Source organism: Mastacembelus armatus, chromosome 11 (genome assembly GCF_900324485.2).
Source record: "Mastacembelus armatus chromosome 11, fMasArm1.2, whole genome shotgun sequence".
NCBI classification, from domain to species: Eukaryota; Metazoa; Chordata; class Actinopteri; order Synbranchiformes; family Mastacembelidae; genus Mastacembelus; species Mastacembelus armatus.
The window spans coordinates 15,933,931-15,955,508 of NC_046643.1; the positions used below are offsets into that span (position 1 = coordinate 15,933,931).

The following is a 21,578-nucleotide window of genomic DNA, read 5'->3' on the forward strand; positions in this document are numbered from 1 at the left end:
AAAACTCTTCTGATCTTGAACATCCAAGCCCATTTATAGGAGTACTAGTACTACATGTGTGAGCAGTGCTAAATATGAATCTCCATCCAGCCAAAGATGAGGCAGAATCAGGGCCTTTACATCGCTCAACATCAAACAGTTGCACAGTACAAGGGACATCTTTAATGCGCACTGTCAGTCACAAGACAGCAAATGAGCTGAATCATACATATGGAATCACATTTGCAGGGAACGACCTTTTTTTTTTTTCCTCATAACATTGTACTTTGGAACATTGGAACCTTTTTTTCTTTTTGCAGATCAGGAAATAGATCATTTCTCAAGGCCTATTTGCATGTCTCAACTTTTGTCGCTCTGTGGCTGGTCATCCAGTCAGAAACATGTAAAAACAGCATTTACAATATTCATATATACAAATATATGTTTACAAACTCATTCAGACAAATACAGCCAGAAAAAATCAAATCAACTGTGGCAGAATTGTGTTGTACATTTTATAATCACTGGGGCACAGTTCACTGAACTGTGGCTTATTCCTGTAAATTGTTAGTGCGCTGATCTTTTTACCTCCATGACTCAGGGAAAGGATGCTCCCCTAACATTTGCTAGCCAGAGTTTTTCTCTTGGTTTGTTCTGTAACTAACAAACTGCTGCTTATGTTGACACAAAAAAACCTCCCAAAGTTTTAATGACAAAGTGGTGTAATGCCAGCAGACACGCTAATCTTTAGGACAGCTCCATCTATAGGTGACTTCACAGTGCAATGGCAGTTTTTTTGTTAAGACAAATGTATATAAAAATCCATCTTTCTGTGCTATTTCTATCCATCCATGTGTTTGAGAGTAAGTCACAAATTCTAGGATTAACTGCACATTTAATGAGGAAAATGTAAACAGGAAAATTACAATTACTGCTGTCACCCCTGACACCATGTGTTACTGGTCTCCTACTCTTTGGCCATTTAAAGTAAGAAACAGCTGCTACAGAAACCACAGTTGATTTCATACCACCCTCTCTCATCTGTGTGAAAAACCTTCTACAACATGCCTCCCTGTTTGAGGAAGAAACTAGTGCCTCCTTGAAAAGGGATGTGAAAAACCAAAACTGAATTATTCACTGCCTTAAGATATCCTCCACCCACCTAAAAAAAAATAAAAATAAAAACTTTCCGCAGCTCACCCTGACCGCTTAATACTGTCTGAACCCCAACAGTGAAACATTTAAACTTTAGTGTCCACATTTTATTCTTGTGTGTGCATATATCTATAGGTGCACATAGAGAGGGCTAACATGACTATTGTGGGAGTCACGCAACACTAACTTCCGTGTTTTCTGCATAAACATAAACATCATCAACAAAGCAGGTTGATGGGGAGAGTCTTTAACGTGAACACCTTTTGCCAGGATGAAAAGGAAACCAGATTTCAGCTGTTTTGGGGTCAAACACAATGCTCCACTCTCTCCCAAATTAGTACCTGCTAGGAAATGCAAGATGAGTGTGTGTCTGTGGCTAGAGTTAAGTGTGTGAGTTCTATTTTATTTTATTTTTTTCTTCACCCACCCCCCCCACGATCATCAATCCACTTGTCTATCAATTCATCCATCGGTCCCGTCCAGTCTCCATCACACGCTCAGCAGCCAGAAGAAGAAGAAGATGGCCACGAACAGGAAGAGGGAGTCCTGCCAGTTGTTATTGCCATTGTTGAGGTTACCGTTGCTTTGGTGATCACCCATGTACTGGTCTAGAAGAGGAAGGACGGCAAAAATGATTACACTGTATACAGATTGTGTCTCCTCAGTTTGACCAGCAAACAAAAGAAAGCAGCACCGTGCAGCCAAAACTCACTCATGGATGCGATGAATCTTTCCTGTAAAGTTCAACTATACAGATTCTGATCTGCACAGATTCTCTAGCGTGTGAGAAGCCATCGCTGCACATGCATATCTTTTTCATGTGTTTTTCACCTGTTCTGTGAAAGGGTTCGTTGGTGTTGAAGACTGTGGTGAAGAAGCCGAAGGGAAAAGCACCGATGCCAAAAGACATGTGAAAGCCGGTGTCCCTGAAACCCTGGAACATCTGAGCGCAGAGAGAAAACAAAAGCAAATGTTTCAAAACATCAAGAGATTATTGTGATCATGTGCAACAACATATCTGTTGAGTATAGACAGACTCACCCCTCCTCTACTTTCTGGCTCTGTTCTCTGTCCCTGAGGCCGAGGTGGAGTTTTCAACCTGAACAACACAATAACACACACTATAATATGGCAACCATAATGCTAACACAAATACAAACAAACATGGCAACATGAGTGCTCAGTGCACCTGGGGTCCTCTTGGCTGGAGCTCCCCCGGCCATACAGTGGGATGACTTTCTCTCTGCTGATGCCTGCTTTACATACAGGACACTGCTGCCTGCTGGGCCGTGTCTCCAACCACTGAGAGAAGCAGCAGATGGACAAAGATGTCAAAATGTTTGCTAATACAGATCAGAAAAAAATACCCTGAAATGCTTGTAATCATGTATAATCTCTAGATGAAACTTTTCTGTGCTTACACTACTTAACTGTGTGGATGCACAGCTATATGTGGTTGGCTGTAGTGGAGAAAGCTGAAGTAAACAGGCATTAAGTGTTCCAGCATGTGTAAGCTGCACTAGTCAACTGACAGGTGTAGTCTCCACCACGATGAGGTTACATCATGAACTTATGCACATTATGCTTGTTTTTTTTTTTTTTTTTAACATTGCCCTTCAGTCATGGCTGGGTGGGCTGATAGATCCCGGCATCATCAAGTGACCTCTGGGATTTAACTTGGGACTTCTCAATACGGTTCAGACTGTAAGAAATAAAATATTTTTCCCTTTGCTCTTTCTGTCCTTTATTCTTTTTGTTTAGCATAACTTAGTGACAACAGGATGATGGGAAACAGAAGTGACCCACTGGATTTAAACCAGGGATGTTGCAATTACATGGTGCACATCATGTCTGTCCACTTTACCACCAGGATGCCCCAGAGACAAATTCTTAAATTCTCCTGTTTTATTTTAGTGGCTTTAAATAATTCCAACACAGCTATAATCAGACTATGTGGGTGAGTGTTACAAAGCAAAAGACTAGCAGAGGAAATACTTACTTGATGCAGACAGGGCCAGCTGCAGAGACAGAAAAACACAAAGATTAATTTGCATTCTAACAATAGCTCCTTTCTCTTAAAATGTCAGCTCCTTGCTTCTATAACAGCTACAGCATTCCTAGAGTGAACTAATGAAATGACCGTGTGTCAGATCAATCTCCGTGGTTAAAATGAACCATGACAGTGTTTTGTATTTCCTCGTTATATGGAACTGCTCAGATTTTCCTGTCACCTGTGACTCCCCCATCTATGAAAGACCACCTGGTTAGAAAAACCTGTTCCTAATGAGACATCTGAATAAACACATCCCTGCTCCCCATGGTTAATATTAATTGGCTCATCTATAGTCAGCAGCTAGCAGAGTCTTGTCTAGAGTGGCTGCTGGCCAGGGCGACATGCTGCGGCATTGTGGGCGTGCAGTGTAGTGCCGGGGAGACGTAGCCCCACTGAGGCTTTTTCAAGAGACTGACAGTGACACACGTGGTGAATGTTTCTATTTTAAAGAATCTTTTACGTCAAAGACACGAGGATCTCCAAGGTTCTCATAACGACACTAACAAGCCTTTTTCTAGGCTGTTCCATCCCTGCTTGTCTGCTAATGTTAGAAGACACTATGGTGTAACCAGCACCTTGCACCAGTGAAATTAACATAAAATTACTACTTTTTCTAATAAGTGACTTTATTTTCCTAAATAGACTCCACTTCATATACCTGTCATCTCTTCAACAATTTGTATAGAAGTTATTTATCCTGTTATTTCTGCCTGAACAATGAAAGTACAGTGTGATAGAAAATATGAGGGTGACATATTACTTCTGAACTGTTTTTGTGAATCAACCCTTGGGGAAATTTGCAGCTAAATTTGCAGGATTGTCGCAATTTTAATCTGAAGTTGCAGCAGTTGCAGCTGAAGTCGTTCTCGTCTTTGCTGACAGTTTCATCATCACGGTTTCATCACGTTAGACACGAGCTGAGAGGGAGGGGTGCAGGTAACATGGCAACTAAATAACATCAACCCATAACACTGGCACTTCAACTGCATGTTTGTGCAACAACTGCATGTACCTGTAAGGTGAATTAGTTCTCTGATCACTTATTGAAAAAGTCAATAGCAAAACATAATCAGATATGAGAATTTCTGTCAAAAAAACAATCAACCGTTCAACTCTCTTGAAACTGTTTTCTCCTTTGTGTACGAAACATTCTTGTGACTTTTTTTACCAAATAGAACGTCCTTAAATTTGACCTTAATCCTACACTCTTGGCCCTAATCTCATATTAACCTCAACCTGTGAGCAAGCGTGGCCATCAGTCAAAACTCAACAACTCCTGAATGAGCCACACACAGTCACTATGTGTATATTGTCAACACAAAACCTTGTGCAAGTTTTGACTAAACCAAGATACAACAAAGGACTAGAATCAGAGGTGCAGCTTACAGCTAAGGTACTTTCATTACTGATTAATCTGCTGAACTATGTATATGGACTAGCTGTGACCTCAACTGTGTCTTTGACTACAGTATCTCATACATCTGACTTAACACCTAACAGTTACTTTCATTATGATACAATCTGGTCATTATTGTATTGATTATTGGATAAATACTTTAGTGTATCAGAAAATGGTGGAAAATGTCTTTGTGCTTGTTTTCTTTGACCAACAGCACAAAACTAAAAGCTGTTCACTTTACAGTTACATAAAACAGCAAAAAGCAAAGTGTCTTCACATTTGAGAAAACTGGAAGCTTTGAATCGTTTAGTCTTTTTGCTTGAATAATTATTGTAAACCAGACAGTGGAATGTGTGGACTGTATTTGCTGAAGTGAAAGCCTGATCACAAAGCTGATCCCAGCGCTGCAAACCATCATGTTTGAACTAAACTTTGTGAGCAACCGAGTGTGTGACTCAAGAATGCGCAGCCTACAACAGTGACCTCTGTCCTATATCAAACCATATGGTATGATCAGCCTGGGCCACTTAAACCCTCACTAGTTTGAAGCAGATCAGGTGTGATTTGCAAACATGGTTTAAGACATCAGGAGGGTTTGATGATATAAATATATTAAGGATTGAAGTTCAGCCATATTTAATTTATCACTACAGCACCAACAACAAACCAACAGCCTCTTCAGTAATATCTGGCAAACCTTTGGGCTGCTGTCACGTCCTACATCAGGAGCCACATCTGTGTTTTTCTGTTACTGTGGATTTACAATGTTTTTTTAATCAAACTGCTTCCATTTCTATCCCTGTCAAGTTTCACAGCACACCCCCCCAAGGCTGCAACCACTAAGCAGCTAATGTAGCAATTCATACAGCCTGATGTGTGTGTGTGTATATTTATTATCAGTGTTTCAGTTTTATCAAATGTTCACTGAACACACACAAAACATTTTCTTTCTCCTCTCTCTCTCTCTCCTATCCACCCATACAAACACACAGCTTGTTATTTCAATTCAAATACAATTAGAAAAAGCTGTATTTGAGCATTATGAAGAACAAATTGTACTGGCTACTTGTATCAGTTAGTGAGTTTAATAATAATGGTTGGCTAACTGAACTTAACAATCTGTAACAAACTATGTTCAAGTTTTATTAAACTGTAAGAGGCAGGACTTCAGCTTTTCTTTAGAAGACACATAACGATATGCCCAGACTGTCGTAGCTACATGAGACAGGTACAACCGTCGGATAACTTGCGTGATTCGCGTCATTTGGCCGTTAAAATAACTCAGACTGACGGTAACGAGAGGCCGCACACACGGCTCCGGTCCAACCGGCTGCCATGAACAACAACAATAACAAGTCCACCCCGCCTCGTCTCGTACCAGAACAAGTGGCCGCACATGCTGATGACAGCGTCCCTGGCAGTGTCCAAACAAATGTTGCACTCGAAGGTGGCCCGGTCCCGTTCGCCTTCCCCGCTTCCGCCGCCCGGCCCATCGCGGTCGTTGCTGCTCTCCCCGGCCGGGAATCCTCCTCTGCTGGCCGGCCCGCCGTAACTCGAGGAACGGGGATCCGCGGCCGCCATAATATTAAGTGTACACGTAAGGAAGGAAGGTAAAGCACCGATCCAAGCTAACGTTAAGGGCGAGCCAGAGGCACCGAGAAATGGCACCGATCGAGACAACCGGAGCCAACCGAGACTGCTAGTGTAGGTCTACCTGATGAGGACTTCCGCTTCCGGAAAACAAGGGACGCTGGGCGGGAGGAATATCAACACCACCCCCAAAACAACTACAAAAACTACTACTACTACTAACTTAAATAAATAAACATAAACACCACCCCCAAAACAACAACAAAAACTAATACTACTACTAACTTAAATAAATAAACATAAACACCACCCCCAAAACAACAACAAAAACTACTACTACTACTAACTTAAATAAATAAACATGAACACCACCCCCAAAACAACAACAAAAACTACTAGTACTACTACTAACTTAAATAAATAAACATAAACACCACCCCCAAAACAACAACAAAAACTACTACTACGACTACTACTACTACTAACTTAAATAAATAAACATAAACACCACCCCCAAAACAACAACAAAAACTACTACTACTACTACTAACTTAAATAAATAAACATAAACACCACCCCCGAAACAACAACAAAAACTAATACTACTACTAACTTAAATAAATAAACATAAACACCACCCCCAAAACAACAAGAAATAACTAAATATCAACAACAAAACTATTGCTACTATCACTACTACTACTACTACTACTACTAATAATAATAATAATAATAATAAAAACAAATATAGATAATAATAATAGCAATTACTTACTACAAATTGATTGACAAAATATAGAACAAATAATGAATAATTAATTCTGAGTAATGACCTTACTATAGGCCCTGTGATGGACTGGTGACCTGGGATAGGCACCAGCAGTGAGTGACCCCAGTTAGGAATAAGCAGGTATAGATAACGGATGAGTAGATCTTACTATAAAGCAAAAATACAGCCAACATAAATTAAAAATTTCAGATCAGGTTTTAGTCTAGCCACGGATCTTTATTTTTTATTTTTCTAGTATATATTCATAAATTAACTCAAAACTGTTTTAACTACCTTATAATTTTTGTAGTTTGTGAAGTGATGATTTATTTTCGGATTAGTTAATGAAGTATCAATTAGTGACAATGAATGAATCCAGCTGCAGAAGAAAAGCCAGAAGCGGAAACTTAGTTGTATATTTTGTTTCTGCCCGGAGTCATAAGAAAGAGGCACCATAAGCGTGTTGTGGTTGTAAGAGTTCCCATGCTTCTAGGTTGGCTCACTTTAAAACACTAAAAACACCCAGTAAACGAAGTGACTGGAAGAATAATCGTAAACTCTGCAACGGACATTATAAAAGCGTGAATTCTGTTTTCCAGCGTTAGCTAGCCTGAGCTCTTAGCAGCCACCATGAAGATCAAGCGACAGAAACAAGCCAAGAAAACAATAAGTTTCTACAAGTACAACTTCAGCTTCAGGCAACCTTTTCAGATTCTCATTGATGGAACTTTTTGTCAAGCTGCTTTGAAAAACAAGATTCAGATCAAAGAACAGATGCCCAAGTATCTGATGGGGGAAGTTCAGCTGTGCACCACTAAGTGAGTAGTTCGGGTCTGTACGAGTCATAGTGACTATGGCGTCCGTCACATTCAAACATCCTGTGGTTTACCCGTGTCTCTGTGTGTTTGTGTCAGCTGTGCACTGAAGGAACTGGAGACTCTAGGGAAGCAGCTGTACGGAGCTAAAATCATCCTGCAGAGGTTTCAGGTCAGAAAGTGTCCACATTTCAAGAATCCAGTCCCTGCCTCAGAGTGTCTGCTGTCCATGCTGGAGGACACAAACCCACACCACTACTTTGTTGCTACACAGGTAAATACTGTGAGATCACACACACATATGCCTTCATGAAGGTTGTTTAATTAATTGTTTTGATTTTTTTTTTTGTTCAAGAATGCACAGACTCAAGAGACTGGAGAGTGTTCTGTGTGTACTGAGTGGCAGTTTTAGTATTTAGGCTCACTAATTCATATGTGGTAGATATTAGACACACCCCTGATTAGAGTGAAATCTAATTCAACTCCACCACAAACTGCAGCCTCCAAAAACAGAAGGAGAATTTATTGCCGGAGTTTCGCAATGCATTTTGCATTGGGAATCTTGCACAGGGTTGCAAGATAAATCTCTGGGGTTGTAACACCATTGATGTTACAAGAAAAAAGAAAGGGAGTTCTCTGCTGCTCATATTATGATGAATTTTATGCCTGCGTGTTGGTGTCAGTCAGGGCTCGAGGTCAGTCCATCTGATTCTCGTTTTGACGATATCTCAGGAACGTCATGAGGGGATTGCTTCAGGTTTTGCACAAATATCCACTTGGACTCAAGGATAAACTGATTAGATTTTTTGAATTCTTGTTGGCGATTTGGACCTCAGCGTCCAAACTCTTGACCAGTCACGGTTTGATGATTAGTAACACGCAGGCATTGCAGACTTGTAAAATGCCATATAATCAAACTAAATGATGAAACTGACATGAATTTGGCATCGCCTTACATAAATCTGTGTGGTGTTTCTGCCTGTGGTCTCCAGGATCACACAGTAACCACAGGCCTAAAGAAAATCCCAGGCGTCCCTCTGCTTTACATCATCCTCAACACAATTGTGCTGGACAAACCCAGCCAGGCGTCCCTCGACCATGTCCAGGCCGTGCAGCTGGGTGAGCTGGTGAATCCAGCCCAGCAGCAGAGCATCCGCAACCTGAAAGAGGAGCAGGGCATTGCCCAGAAGGACGGAGAGAGACGGGGAAAGAAGAGAAAGAGGAAACAGAGCAACCCAAACCCCCTGAGCTGCTTGAAGAAAAAGAAGAAAGGGGTGCCCACACCACCGCTGAAAAAGACTGAGCAAGGGGAGAAGAGAAAAAGAAGCAGACACAAGAGACAAAAGACAGAAGGAGATAATGTGTCTGCTCCTGTGGTTGCAAATACATAATATTGCAGGAAGACAAAGACTTATTATTGGAAGGTGTCAGATGTTCATGATTAAATATAATCCCTGTCTAAAGTGATTACACCCTACACAATAACCTCTGGTCTGTTTTACTAATGTTATCACATAGAAAAATAAAAATAAAAGCTAATTTTCAGAAAACACAAAGTTAAAATACCAGGCATGGTATTTGTTTTATTTTGAAAATTTTGCCACATTTTCAAGACTCAGGATTTACAGGCACAGGACTGTATTATTTTTGAGATTGAGAAGATTTGTCTCAGCTTTTATATAAAATAAAAATGTGGGTTTACAGGCACATAGTTTAGAATATAAGACGCAATCAGAAATTATGTGACGTACAGCTTATATAGAGTTGGTAACCAAAAGTGATCCATTCAGCTGTCTTTGCAGAAGCACAAGGAAGATGTGTGGTCACAATGACTTGGTGGTTTGCTTGTTTCTACTATATGCTGTGATTAAATTCAGCCTGTTGTATTATAGTAGGATACAATTTAGGGTCCAAACACAACAATTATATTAAATATGTTCATTTAGACTTAACTTGGAACATGTCAAGATAATACCTTACTGTATGTAAACCAGTCGTAACTAATGATTATCCATATAGAAAAGGGCCACTGGCTAAAAGGATTCATTGTCACATACTTCAAGTCACTTTATGAATAAATGAAAAGATTCTGGAGCAGTTCCACTGTAAATATTTCAGGACAGAGCATGCACATAGCAGACAACATCTACAAACTGAAACTACTTTTTATAATCTGCGTCCCGGTTCCATAGTACATACTAATTGCAGTATATATAATATAGATTATGGTCACACTTACTGCACTTGGAAATGCAAGACATGAGCATCATTGTTTCATGCAGTCAGTGTACTTGGAATGCCACTGTCAGTTAAAGAGACAGCAAAATATTTTTCTTTAAAATATAAATATATAATTTTTTCTTTGCTTCTGGAACCGTTTCACCAAATTTAACTAGTTTGAGTTTTTCTGTGAGAAGCCCCTCCATTTCCTGGGAATGATATTGTAAAGAACAGTTTACAACATCACAATCCAAAATTGAATCTTTTTTAATATGAACACAAATTGTTTTGTGTATATTTTGTTACTTTTATACTGTGGGCACACTAAATACCCAAATCCTTATTAGAATTAGTCTGTTCTATGGATTTAGGACACAACCAGCATCTACTGACTCTTGTGATGCATAAACAGTCAATGCTGCAAGCAAAGCATATGCAAAATCAACACCTTGGGGTTTGTAATTCTTAAAGTGCTACACTACAGTTGTATAATGATTAATTGCTGGTTGACTCTGCAAATCACTGCTTTATTAACTGTTTAATTGTACTCTTGCAGAAACTGGATATAGTGCATGCTCCTTTTGGCTAATGTCTGTACACAAGAACCTTCCTGCACTAGTGGGACAGGTGAGGCTCCAAGTAACATGGTTGACTGAGTTACACACAGTTGTTCCCCACTGGAAATAATACTACACAATGTACTACACAGTAGCTAGAGGGGATTTGAGCTCTTCAAAATTTGTGACATTTGATTGAAAAAGAGTAAACTGCAACTCCAAAAGATAAGGTGCTTAAATACAGAGGCGTCACTTTATTTAGCTTACTAATTTTAGTAATAAAGTAATAATAAATAAGACTATAATAGATAATTATCAAATAAAAATCATTAATTGTTTAGTGTTGCAATCCTCTCGCTTTAAAAGGAGGGCATCTTAATAATACAACCATGTTATTCAGACCTATTTCCTTCCACCAGTGCATGACATGAAAATAATACAAAGATAGTAACTCACACGTCAGTCAATAGTCAAAAAAACTCATCAAATAAATAAAACATAGTGCTGTGTTGACTGATTGTAAAGAGTACAGTTTTTCTTTCTTTTGCCCACTGTAGTTGTGATTTCTAGATGATGTGAAAGCGAGGTCCAGGTGTAGCTATAATGTCGCTGTAAGGCTCCTCCTGGACAAGCTCCACCGCCTGCTGCTTCTTCAGAACCAGGAAGCTATAGAACTTGGCTGCTGCTTGCTTCCTGTTGTTGTTCCTGCACAGGTCCAGCAGGCTGACAGACTGGGCACCTGTTTTGGCCATCACTCTCTGTGTCAAAGTGAAAGAGAGTCAGGAAGGGGAAGTCTGTGGCATTATCCTTCTTCAAACATGTATTTTAAAGTCACCAAAGTACCACTGTTTTATACATTTACCCACAAGGTGCTGTGACCTCTGTAGTAATGATTACTAATCAATTACTACATATATTGCGGCACTCACGTTGAGTAGCATATGCAACATAGCGCTACTTCAAGCACAAATTAAGAGGCCAACTTCAATAGTTGTTATGCTATTCTTCTACGTCTTCTAATAAGATGCAAACATACAACATACACACCTGGAGCCCATGGAGCATCTGCTGGGTTCTTTTGTTCCACCTCTTCTCCTCCTGGTCCTGGTCTCCTCCCTGTGCCTCCTCCTCCTGACACAAATAACAGAGTTATTCTAGAAACACTTAAATATGAAAAAACGCTATCGACTGAATACAACTGAATGTTGAGTTAAAGAATGAAAACATTATATAAAACAACAAACATCAAATTACAAGTATATTTTTGTGGATATCTCTCTGACCTCCTCATCCGAATCATCATCATTCTTCTTCCTGTCCTTGTCGGCGAGCAGGTCCAGCTCTATCAGCTGGCTGATGTTAGTGGTGGTGGTTTCCTCTGGGGGCAAATCCACATTGGATGATACCTCCTGCTGCTGGGACACATCAGAACCTCTGGATTCCTGTTGCTGTTGTTCCTGTGACTGGTCCAGGGTTCCCATCTACAGTGAAGCGAGTCAGAGGGTACAGGCCAATGACAGAGGGTGGTCAGAATTAATAGGAAGGGCAGAAAGAGAGTGCAGGGCCTCTAAATCTGCAAAGAGGACAGCTGTACTCACAGGCAGGGCTGGTTCTGTGTCCTGGGCCTTCCGTTTCAGGCCTCGTTGAGAGGATGGAGGAGGCATGACAGACTCGTCCAGTGTTGTCCTGCTGCCCTCCACAGCTGATGCCTGCAGAACACTGGCCTCTTCCATGATGGTCTGGTCTGGAGAGGACATAATGTACATGTTAGAACACTGAATATTTCAATTCAGTGCTAAAGAATGGACATACAATCTTGTCTAGCCTCTAAAAATACTTTGCAAAATGGCCTGGACCACAAATCAATGTTAGTGGGAGTAACATGCTCAGTAGTTACAGTTCCAATTAGCACTACTTCAGCCACCTTAAAAATGTCACATCAAGCCATAAACAACCCAAAATTAAAAGTCCAAACCCCATCAAAGAAAAAAATACAGTAAAATAAATTTCCGTAAATACATCAGGCATAAAGAGACATATTTTACCCATGATGTCTCTCTGCTGATGGCCTGCTGTTTCCTCTCTGGGCACATCTGGGTTCTCCAGGTCTTTGAGGAACTCGTCCAGGCTGTCAGCCTCCCCACCTTTCCTCCTCTTCCTCAGCTCGTCTGGTACCAGTGGTGTCAGACACCTCGTAAACATCTTGACAGAAAAGCAGAGAAAGCAAGCATTGAGAGTACAAACAGAAAGGCAGTGTTTTGACTCTGTAATTTATGTGACCAACAACAATGTTACTATGTATAATTATCTCAAAATAATCGTACATCTCTGGTACCTTGAGCAGCCTAGAGTTCCAGAGAGGCTGAGCTGGGAGAGAGAAGAGCTTCTCGACTCCTCCGGTCTCCTTCCACATCATCAGCTTCTTGGTGGGAGGTGCCAGATCCAGGGTGGTGACAATGTCAGAGTAGTCTGACAGCTGTGCACGAATCGTTTTACTATCCAACTCCTTTACACTGTCTACAATCAGTTTCCTCTTACGCTTCGCCTTTGTCTCCTTCACTGCACAGGATATACAGAGATGGAGATGAAATGGCACAAAAAAAACTAAAGCAGCTCTAATATTTGGTGCAAAAACAAAATTTCAAACAAAGGTTAATACAAGAAAAGACATCTTTTTAAAATTCTCTTAATTGGACACATCTCCATTTAATACTTTATCTTTAATTCTTTTATTTCTAAAGATTACTGGTCAGGTGCATTCATATGTACCAACCTTTACTAAGCAAAAAATAACCAGATTCACATAAGTTTATGTATAATGTCTTTTTCTGCTATTTGTGCCCAATCTGTGCACCTGCATCTCATCTGCTGATGGAAGATCTGTGACATGAGCCTACTCTAAGAAAAGCACAGGAAACCCACTAGAAATGAATAAGAGCTGCGCATTGACTTTGTGAGGTGTATTTACAGTGAAGGTACAGCCCACACACTGAAACTGCAGAAAGTTGCCTCTTCTCAACTGGTCTGTGTCACTTGAACTATCATGGGAAATAGATCTGGAAAAACACAAACCTGTAATGTCAATGGGCTCGAGGGCGAAGGTTTCTTCCTCATTGTGAACCAGTGTGGTCTGCTCTGTCTGGTCAGCTGTGGCTGGTAGAGGCTCTGTTGGACTTGAGTCTGGACTATCTGGAGCTCCCGCTAGCAACACATAATCACACCATATTGGACTCGCTTATAATGATAAAGAGTCAACAGCATCGTAATTTCAACAATGCAAGGTGCAACCACAAAGCATGAACCACTCTAGCATTTGCTTGGGTCTGCTGCTGAGAAGTGTGTGGTGCCAACCTGAGAGGGCATCAAAGTCATCGTCATCGTCTGCGTGGTCCTGAGGCATCATCACACTCTCTGTGATGGCAGGTGGGTCGTCAAATATGCCACCTCCATCCTCATTACTTAGCAGCTTGTCCACTAAAGGCAAATATAGTCATTCTACTTTCCATGACACCAGTCTGATGAAATACATCAGTGTAATGTTGAAAGAATCTTACCCAACATGCCTCCCTCATTGCTCTCCATGGGATTGTCTCCAAAGTCATCTTTGTACTGGTCATCATAGTCCAGGTGGTTGGACTTGTCAGCCATCTGGTTAGTGCCACCCTCAGCCTCCAGCAGCAGGTTGGAAGCTGAAGCCCCCATGATGTCCACTTCAAACGCACTTTCCTCCCGCATCATCTCCCGGTCGTCCATCCCAAAGTCAGCTGCAACAACAGATATGTGTCTTTACAACATGTAACATGGAATGTCTATGGCAGTACACTAACAACAAGAAAAATAAATTTTACAACTGCTTGTGCTTGAGGGACATTTGCAATGGGTAAAGTAAATGTTTGGCCTTGTCCTCCCTCAAAAAGGAAACCACAGCTTTATTCTGAAATTCTTTTTTTGTAACAGGATAAATCTGTGGTTTTACACAGAAGCTACTGACATTTAAAGTTGTGATTGTCAAGCATGACATTACTGAACAAAAGCATGCATGCTCAGAAGAAAAGATGCCTACCGAAGTCATTGTCCTGCAGGAGATTGAGGTTGCCTACCTCCTCTCTCATGGTGATCTCTTCCACTCTGCTCTGATTCAAGTTGAACTGCTGAGCCACATCAATATCACTGAACAAACACATATTCCAGTTAGTTCCGTATTAACATCGCTAGTAAAAAGAAGATATTTACTACTAGAATACAGTATATCCACACTTTGTTTCTTATAAAGTACCTTCCAGCAGCCTTTGACTCGTTTCGTCTGTTTTGTTACTGATAAACTACATTTGGTAGAACATAAACAGATTTGTGGAGTGCCATGGTGCCTAAAGGCAACCATGAACTTAATAGTCCCTGGTGACAGAATATTACAAGTCATTCCCCATCTCCTCTTTTTTCTTTTTTTTAACTATACGCCCAAGAAAACAACAATAATAAAACAATGTTGCATGTTTTACCACTCTGGTGTGTACAGTTTTGTTTCTTGTTTATTTCTCCCTAGCCTAGACTGACAGAGAACTCACTCTAAGTCTGGCAGTGGCTGGTCAAAATCGTGGAATTCCTCAGGTAGCGTGATAGCATTGTAGGCTGCTTCTCTGTTCTCCTCCGGAAGATCCACCACACCTGAAACAACACAATGTAGGAAAAGAGAATCTCTAGTGGCAACAACATTAATATAAATACATGCACACTTAAGAAAGGTCCTATGATGAGTGGAAAAAGTATGGGAACAGATAAAACAGATTGGTGAATTTAACAACACGATTTCAACAAAATATCTAATACATTTAGAATAATTTAATATGTATACATTTTGTTCTTAACCTGGTCTAAACGCCATCTTGATCTTGATAAAGGCCTCGTTACAGTCTGCCAGCAGGTACTTGGCCTTCCTGTGGTAGATCCTCACCACCCCCAGCAGCAGATGCCCTGATGTTCGTAAAGCCATTTTCACCTGTAAAAGTAATAACCAAAGGTAAAAAATCAGTTTCTGGCATTATTAGATACATCAAACATTTTAAATACTTGACATATTAACTATTTACATATAAACATCACCTAGAAATTACAGAATGACCCATCCATTGGCTAACAACCCAGAATCCCACTTTTTAGGGAGTAGGGGTGGTGAATGTGAAAATGGTGGGAAATGACCTTGGGTGAGATGATGCTCTCGACGCTGCTTTCCAGATTGCACTCAAACACATGTGCCTTGGTCAGCTTCTTGTCCCAGTGGGCCGCCAACCAGATTTTGGCCAGTGGCCCACGTTTGCTGAGAACAAAGTGGGCGTAAAACATCGTCTCCACGCCTTCTCAGCACAAGGGAAAGGGAAAGGGGGAGGCTTCCTAGAGAGAGGAAACAGCAGAGAAGGGGCAAACAACATGTTGCAGGTGATTGAAATCACAACTCTGAATAGGTAAACAAAGCATGACAGCTGAAAAGACACATCCATTGTGTTGTCTGAGCTGTTGTAAGTGACTCCTTCAAGAAGCAGATATGGTTGTCGAGCTCAATAGGACTGATGACAGCAGATCATAGTAGGGTAAAAGCTGCTTAACTGAGACTTCTTTAAAACCCCATAGCCTTGCAGCCTTGCAGTGGTGTGACTGCATGTGTGTACCATCATCTCAGCACTCTCCCCTCTGCTGTAGACTATCGGTCCACTGGGCAGAGCCAGAACACCCCGTCTTATGCAGGACTCTTACCTCCACTCCACTCAGGGACTATTTTAGTGGTTGCAATCTTATAGGCAGTTTGAGTAGCCCATCAAGACTTGCGAAGCGATTCTTCCCCCCACACCATCAGGATGCTGAACTCTGACCCTGCCAGGGCTCTAACCCAGCGACCCACAGAACACTTTCAATTACCATAATTCTGAACATTTCTAGGACTTCTAATCTTGTGTTGTGTTGGTTAAGAAGTGTATGCTGCATTAGTTGGTACACAGTAGCAGTAGCAGTTGTCAAAACAACTGATGTCAAAATACTTGTTCCAGATCTCTTGACCCAACAGTCTTCATCAGCAGATGAAGGTTGCCAAATTGTTATGTTCAAACTTTCTGATATTCTCAGCACTTGAAGGACTTCTAGTCAGTGTTTGTTTTCATTCTCCTTTAACAAAATAAAAGAAGTAAAATTTGTTTCTTAGTTAGCTGTTGGTTTCGAGAAGCCAGCTCCCTAGAGATGCTCGAAACAAAAGACTAAATTGTTTGGCCAACTATTTTTGTTTAGGACAACTTGTAATGTAATGTAATGTTTTATAATTGATTAATTCTCTTAATTAATCAGAAAACAGTGAAATAGGCCCATCACTATTTCCCAAGTTTTTCTTTAAGCACGTAAGAATATAACTAACGCTAGTATATACATAAAAATATAACTAACAGCTAGTTATAATTTAGCTATAGAAAATATAAGCTACCTAGTTAGGTGCAGTTTACTAAAATAATGAGACAACTAAAACCAGCACATTAGCCTTATTGCTGACAATAGTAGATGTTAGTTGAAGTTAACAGCAATAATTTCTTTATTTAATGATCATGCGAAGTAAAAATACTTACAATATCTCATGCACTGCCTGAATAATGATTTTATCGACTTTATTTCACAGATTATTGTCTGAAACATTTGAAATCAGTGAAATGTCGGTGGGGACAGATGCACCGAAATAACGTTAACGTCTGTCAGGTAAATAAAACGGTAGCTGCAGCATTAAAATATAACCAACCTGCAACTTTTATCGATGCAAAACATAACGAGTGATTAACGTAACAATACACCGACTAATGCGCCGGTAAAGACTCAAAACGTTTGATAAACCAACGCGGTCGCGTCTCACGTTAACCGTCGGTAAGGACCGTTAGTTCCACGTTAGTTACCGTTGACCGCGTTAACCGGTGGTGCTGTGCTCGGTATCAGATACAGATACAGACAAGCTAACGTTAGCCACTCCCCGTTTGTTTATATCGTAACAATTGATTTTTTTCACACCTTCATGTGAAACACTCACCGGTGAACGGTGCTGTCTTTCCCCCGTGATGCTGCTGCTGCTGCTGCTGCTGCTGGTGGTGGTGGTGGCTGTTTTTCCACCCCTCCTTCCACTAAAACAAACAAGATGGCCTCCTCTGTTCTGATTGGACGGTGTGCAGTGGTGCTGATGCTGGGCCGCGCACCTGCAGACACGCAACTGTCCTATGGTGTTGGAAGAAAGAAGTGAAGATCTTCATTAAAAGTAGCAGCAGTAGTAAAATCCTTCGTCTGCTCCTGTAAATGTTTATTTTATTTTATGTTTTCCCCCTTTCATACTGCTGTCACATGTACAGCAATGGATCCGGTCTTAAAAGCTGATAATTGGATGTTTTGTATGTAAAATATGAATCTGCAAAGTAGCGGGTAGCCATAGTTGTCAATTAAATGTAAATACATCTATTCTCTAAAATAAAGTAGTTCTTTTGAATCACCAAACATATTTTAAATCACACGGAATAGCATTTTCACGAAGGTTTCTCCCCAGGCTTACATTTATATTTATATTTAGTCATTTTTTTAGAAAAAATAAACAAAAACAACAAAAACTAACAAAAAACAAATGCTGCAATTAATCATCCTTACATTTTTCTTTGAAGAGACCTTGATTCAACTCTATAGTCATTTTGGAAAATTTAGATTGTGCTGCTTTTAAATTGTATTGTGTTGTACTGACATTTGTTGCTTTTATTTTGTCCACCCTATTTTTTGTCAGGCTAGGTTAAGTAACAGAAACACTTTTCTGTCTAATGCTGTTCAATGCACAATGATGTAGTTCAAGAGCAGCACAAAATTACAGCCATACATTTAGTCAACAGCTGTCAAAAACGGTGTGACACCTCATTTATATTATTAAAAATAATTATAATATTCATGAAGGATTGTTGCATTAGACGGACTTTGGTTTAGCTAGATTTACTTAATAAACTATCTATCAGGCTACACCAGACCAGGGCAATCATATGAAGAATTGTATTTCTGCTCATGTGACACAGTCCCAATCAGCTGACAGAGGGCTGAGCACTACAATCCTCTAGGCTGCTGGGAAACCCCTGCTTTCACACAGCACAGACAAATAAATCAGACACACGTTCTACACTTTTCAGCTGAGCCTAAACATCTAAAAACGATTTCAGCTTCAGTCTAAAGCAGACTTAATGCTCTCTATGGTTGTTTTAGTGTCAGCAACAAGAATTTAGGAGGTTTTAGAAAGCCAGTTTTTCAAATAAAAGTGTAAAAACAAATTAATACCACAATTAAATTGTATAAAAAAATAAAGTACATTTAAGTATAAGAGTAGAAACAAATTGCTTTCCCTATTTCCAATTTTTTTCTGACAAACATTTCATTCACTGACATTCATCCTGCAGTGGTTTTTGTTTGCATCATATCAACTTTCTCATCTACTTCGTCAGCCTGTCTCCTAAATCAGCTGCACTGTTAAAAGTGAATTGACCACCCATTTAAAAGTAAAGGTCAATAATTTAATGTTTTTTCAACTTGAGCTATCAGTTGGAGTGTCCACTGTTTGAACCAGTTGTTTGGATGTCACACAAGATCACAATGCTACAGTGCACCTGTGACATTTCCCAAATATCTGAAAATACCACTAGGAGGCAGCAAATGTATCTGGGAGTAACTCACCAGACTGCATACAGATGTCCATTAGGACTAAATTTAGATGAGTCATATGACACGTCCAGTGAAAAAAGGTGAAATGGCTCCTGAGTGGAGTAAAAAAAATCACCTCATTGTAATACATAGAAACATCATAAAATAAAAGGTAGTAACTGTCTAAGTTAGAATGATGTAAGGGATCTGAACGATGAACATTTTAGTTACCGTGTCATATTATTTATCTTCCGTGTGATTACAATAGCTTCATTCCAACAGTGAGGTGGAACCCTTCTAGCCCATTACTACAAACATATTTTCATCCTTGGGAATGTCATGCTTTCTCAAATGGATAAAAGGACTAAAGATAGCAAGCTGTGCTTCAGGGTGAATGTGCAATTCTACTTGTAAGGATATTTAAACTGTTTTTCTAAACACTCTAATAGAGCTGGGCAAGACAATGCATAAGTGTCCCTTCAGCTATTTTTTTCATACAAAGGGAACGCTCAAGGGTAGATTATAATTGGACAATATAATCATAGTTGATTTTTATACACTTTCAAATGCCTGGAGAGATTCTGGATTACCATACTTTTTATTCTCCAAACACTTTTGACTCTTTTGCCCTCATCACCGTGGTGTCTGAGGCTGATTCACATTTTCTAACATATAATTTGATTATGTGACAAATAAATCCTACAAACATTACAATGAATCTTTTCTTTAAAAATACTAGCATGATAAAAAAAAAACCCAAAAGACTAACCTTTGAAAGCACACTCAAATCACTTAAATCTGCTAATATTTATGAATAAATATCCACTGTACCTAGAATCAAAATTCCAGTTGTTTTTATAATTGATTTGTTATTGGAAAATAAATCTACTGCATTAAACTCCAAGTGTGTTTCTCTGTTTAATCCTCTTGGGCTTAAAGTTTATATTTAGATACCCATCCTAGTTCTTAGTAGGCAATTTTTCAAAACTTCCCCACTTTAACAAATAGGGGCTGTACATATGAATACACTGGTAGTTGCCATTGCAGGTGGATACCAGATACCACCCCCTATCCCACCACCTGAGGCTCAGTCTATGCATTTATAGCTTATTTATCCTTGTCACTGTTACCATATGTTGCCCTGCTTCCCTAATCTTCAAGACTGATGACCCAATCTCTCCAGCCTCTTCTCATGGACCTCTGCATAAATGGAGTCATAGCTCACATCTCATGAGCTCTGACAAGTGAACGACTGTCTCTGTCTCTCTAACACCTCATCCAGCTGTCTTAACAGATTCCTCTATGACAGAATTACAAATCAAAGCCATTTATTTAATGGTCAATGTGTAGGGCAGATCTTGGCTGAGAGTTTTTTAATAAGGTGCTGGACATCACAAGGTCTTGCTCGCTCGCTCTCACACAAATACACACACACTATCGCACACTGCCTCTCTTTGTTAGCTATGACATAACTCTGAGATAGAACAAAACACTTCCTCAAAGTGAAGCAATACCTTGGGAAAAAGCCGTGTAGCTGGAAGCATTGACTGAGTGTGATGTCTCTTCCAAATGTGCCCTCTCATTTCTCACAGCCAAGCCCATAAGTCAGGCAGGAAAATACACTAGACCCCTGTCTCATCTCTATACAGAAGTCAGGGGAAAAAACAGCTTATAGCTGCCAAAAACCATCCCACAAACCCCACTGGGAATGGACTTAACTCGGGCACAAAGGGTCTGGTTATATTTCACCGTAGGATAGCCTTTGTGACTCTGAATTGGTTAACACTAAGGCTGCATCTCCCTCCTTGCCCAACCTGTCTCCTAAGCTGACAAGCAGGTCTTATTTAGGGAGAAGCACTGAAAATGTCCACTGGAGCTTTGACGGATTTTGTGTGCTCTGTGCTTGTAAGGTGCACACACATGCACATACACACACACACACACACACACACACACACACACACATAGGTATACACATGGGCACTTTGTCCAAATGAGAGCTCACACAACACATTTCTCACACTAGAATTGTATGGGGGTGGGATTGACTGAGAAAAAAGAAAGAGAGAAAGGGGGTAAAGGGGAAGGCTGTTGTGGTGATGGTTGGAAGGGTCTTTTCAGTCCTTTTTGGAGGCAACAATAGTCTTTGTCTGAGATCTTCTACCATTCTTATTGGAGTTACCGAAAGCAGGAGGAGGAGGTGGACGGGGGGCGTACAGGCGGAGGACTGTTTCTCCATAGTAACAATGACAAAACAAGGCAGTTCTATGCCAGTCAGGCAGAGGGATAATTTGAAACTTGTGCTGACCAGTCCTGCTCACATAGGGGAAGGAGGACAACCAGTTCAGAGAGGATTCACAAG

General features: G+C 40.3%; 3 protein-coding genes across 4 annotated transcripts; 1 reads left to right on the top strand and 2 right to left on the bottom strand.

Annotated features, from left to right (window-relative positions):
- Positions 1-142: 142 nt before the first annotated feature.
- Positions 143-6,315, bottom strand: rnf5 (ring finger protein 5). Of its 2 annotated transcripts, none has more exons than XM_026300788.1 (6): positions 5,965-6,315; positions 3,134-3,152; positions 2,324-2,436; positions 2,176-2,233; positions 1,966-2,077; positions 143-1,742 (listed from the first exon to the last, which is right to left on the bottom strand). In XM_026300788.1, exons 1-6 carry the CDS (start codon positions 6,165-6,167, stop codon positions 1,624-1,626), a joined length of 624 nt encoding a protein of 207 aa, XP_026156573.1. In that variant the 5' UTR covers positions 6,168-6,315; the 3' UTR covers positions 143-1,623. The 2 variants fall into 2 exon arrangements, with proteins under 2 accessions (XP_026156573.1, XP_026156574.1); XM_026300789.1 differs by having other exon boundaries at positions 1,847-2,077.
- Positions 6,316-7,398: 1,083 nt separating this feature from the next.
- Positions 7,399-9,854, top strand: utp23 (UTP23 small subunit processome component). Its single transcript, XM_026301100.1, has 3 exons — positions 7,399-7,763; positions 7,860-8,034; positions 8,753-9,854. The coding sequence occupies exons 1-3, from the start codon at positions 7,576-7,578 to the stop codon at positions 9,149-9,151; spliced, it is 762 nt and encodes a 253-aa protein (XP_026156885.1). The 5' UTR covers positions 7,399-7,575; the 3' UTR covers positions 9,152-9,854.
- A 1,226-nt stretch (positions 9,855-11,080) lies between these two features.
- Positions 11,081-15,877, bottom strand: rad21b (RAD21 cohesin complex component b). The gene is made up of 13 exons (XM_026301099.1): positions 15,734-15,877; positions 15,404-15,533; positions 15,103-15,202; positions 14,601-14,707; positions 14,092-14,301; positions 13,889-14,011; positions 13,610-13,738; positions 12,873-13,096; positions 12,583-12,739; positions 12,124-12,281; positions 11,821-11,952; positions 11,585-11,668; positions 11,081-11,295 (listed from the first exon to the last, which is right to left on the bottom strand). Exons 1-13 carry the CDS (start codon positions 15,875-15,877, stop codon positions 11,104-11,106), a joined length of 1,890 nt encoding a protein of 629 aa, XP_026156884.1. The 3' UTR covers positions 11,081-11,103.
- Positions 15,878-21,578: the final 5,701 nt, after the last annotated feature.

Coding starts and splice junctions, on each gene's coding strand:
- utp23 (XM_026301100.1), top strand. CDS start 7,576: ATGAAGATCAAGCGACAGAAACAAGCCAAGAAAACAATAAGTTTCTAC. Junction 7,764..7,859: donor GTTCAGCTGTGCACCACTAA/GTGAGTAGTTCG, acceptor TGTTTGTGTCAG/CTGTGCACTGAAGGAACTGG. Junction 8,035..8,752: donor ACTACTTTGTTGCTACACAG/GTAAATACTGTG, acceptor TGTGGTCTCCAG/GATCACACAGTAACCACAGG.
- rnf5 (XM_026300788.1), bottom strand. CDS start 6,167: ATGGCGGCCGCGGATCCCCGTTCCTCGAGTTACGGCGGGCCGGCCAGC. Junction 2,234..2,323: donor TCCAGCCAAGAGGACCCCAG/GTGCACTGAGCA, acceptor TGTGTTGTTCAG/GTTGAAAACTCCACCTCGGC. Junction 2,078..2,175: donor AGCCAGAAAGTAGAGGAGGG/GTGAGTCTGTCT, acceptor CTCTGCGCTCAG/ATGTTCCAGGGTTTCAGGGA.
- rad21b (XM_026301099.1), bottom strand. CDS start 15,877: ATGTTTTACGCCCACTTTGTTCTCAGCAAACGTGGGCCACTGGCCAAA. Junction 14,708..15,102: donor CAGCCACTGCCAGACTTAGA/GTGAGTTCTCTG, acceptor GTGTTTGTTCAG/TGATATTGATGTGGCTCAGC. Junction 13,097..13,609: donor CGAGCCCATTGACATTACAG/GTTTGTGTTTTT, acceptor TATCCTGTGCAG/TGAAGGAGACAAAGGCGAAG.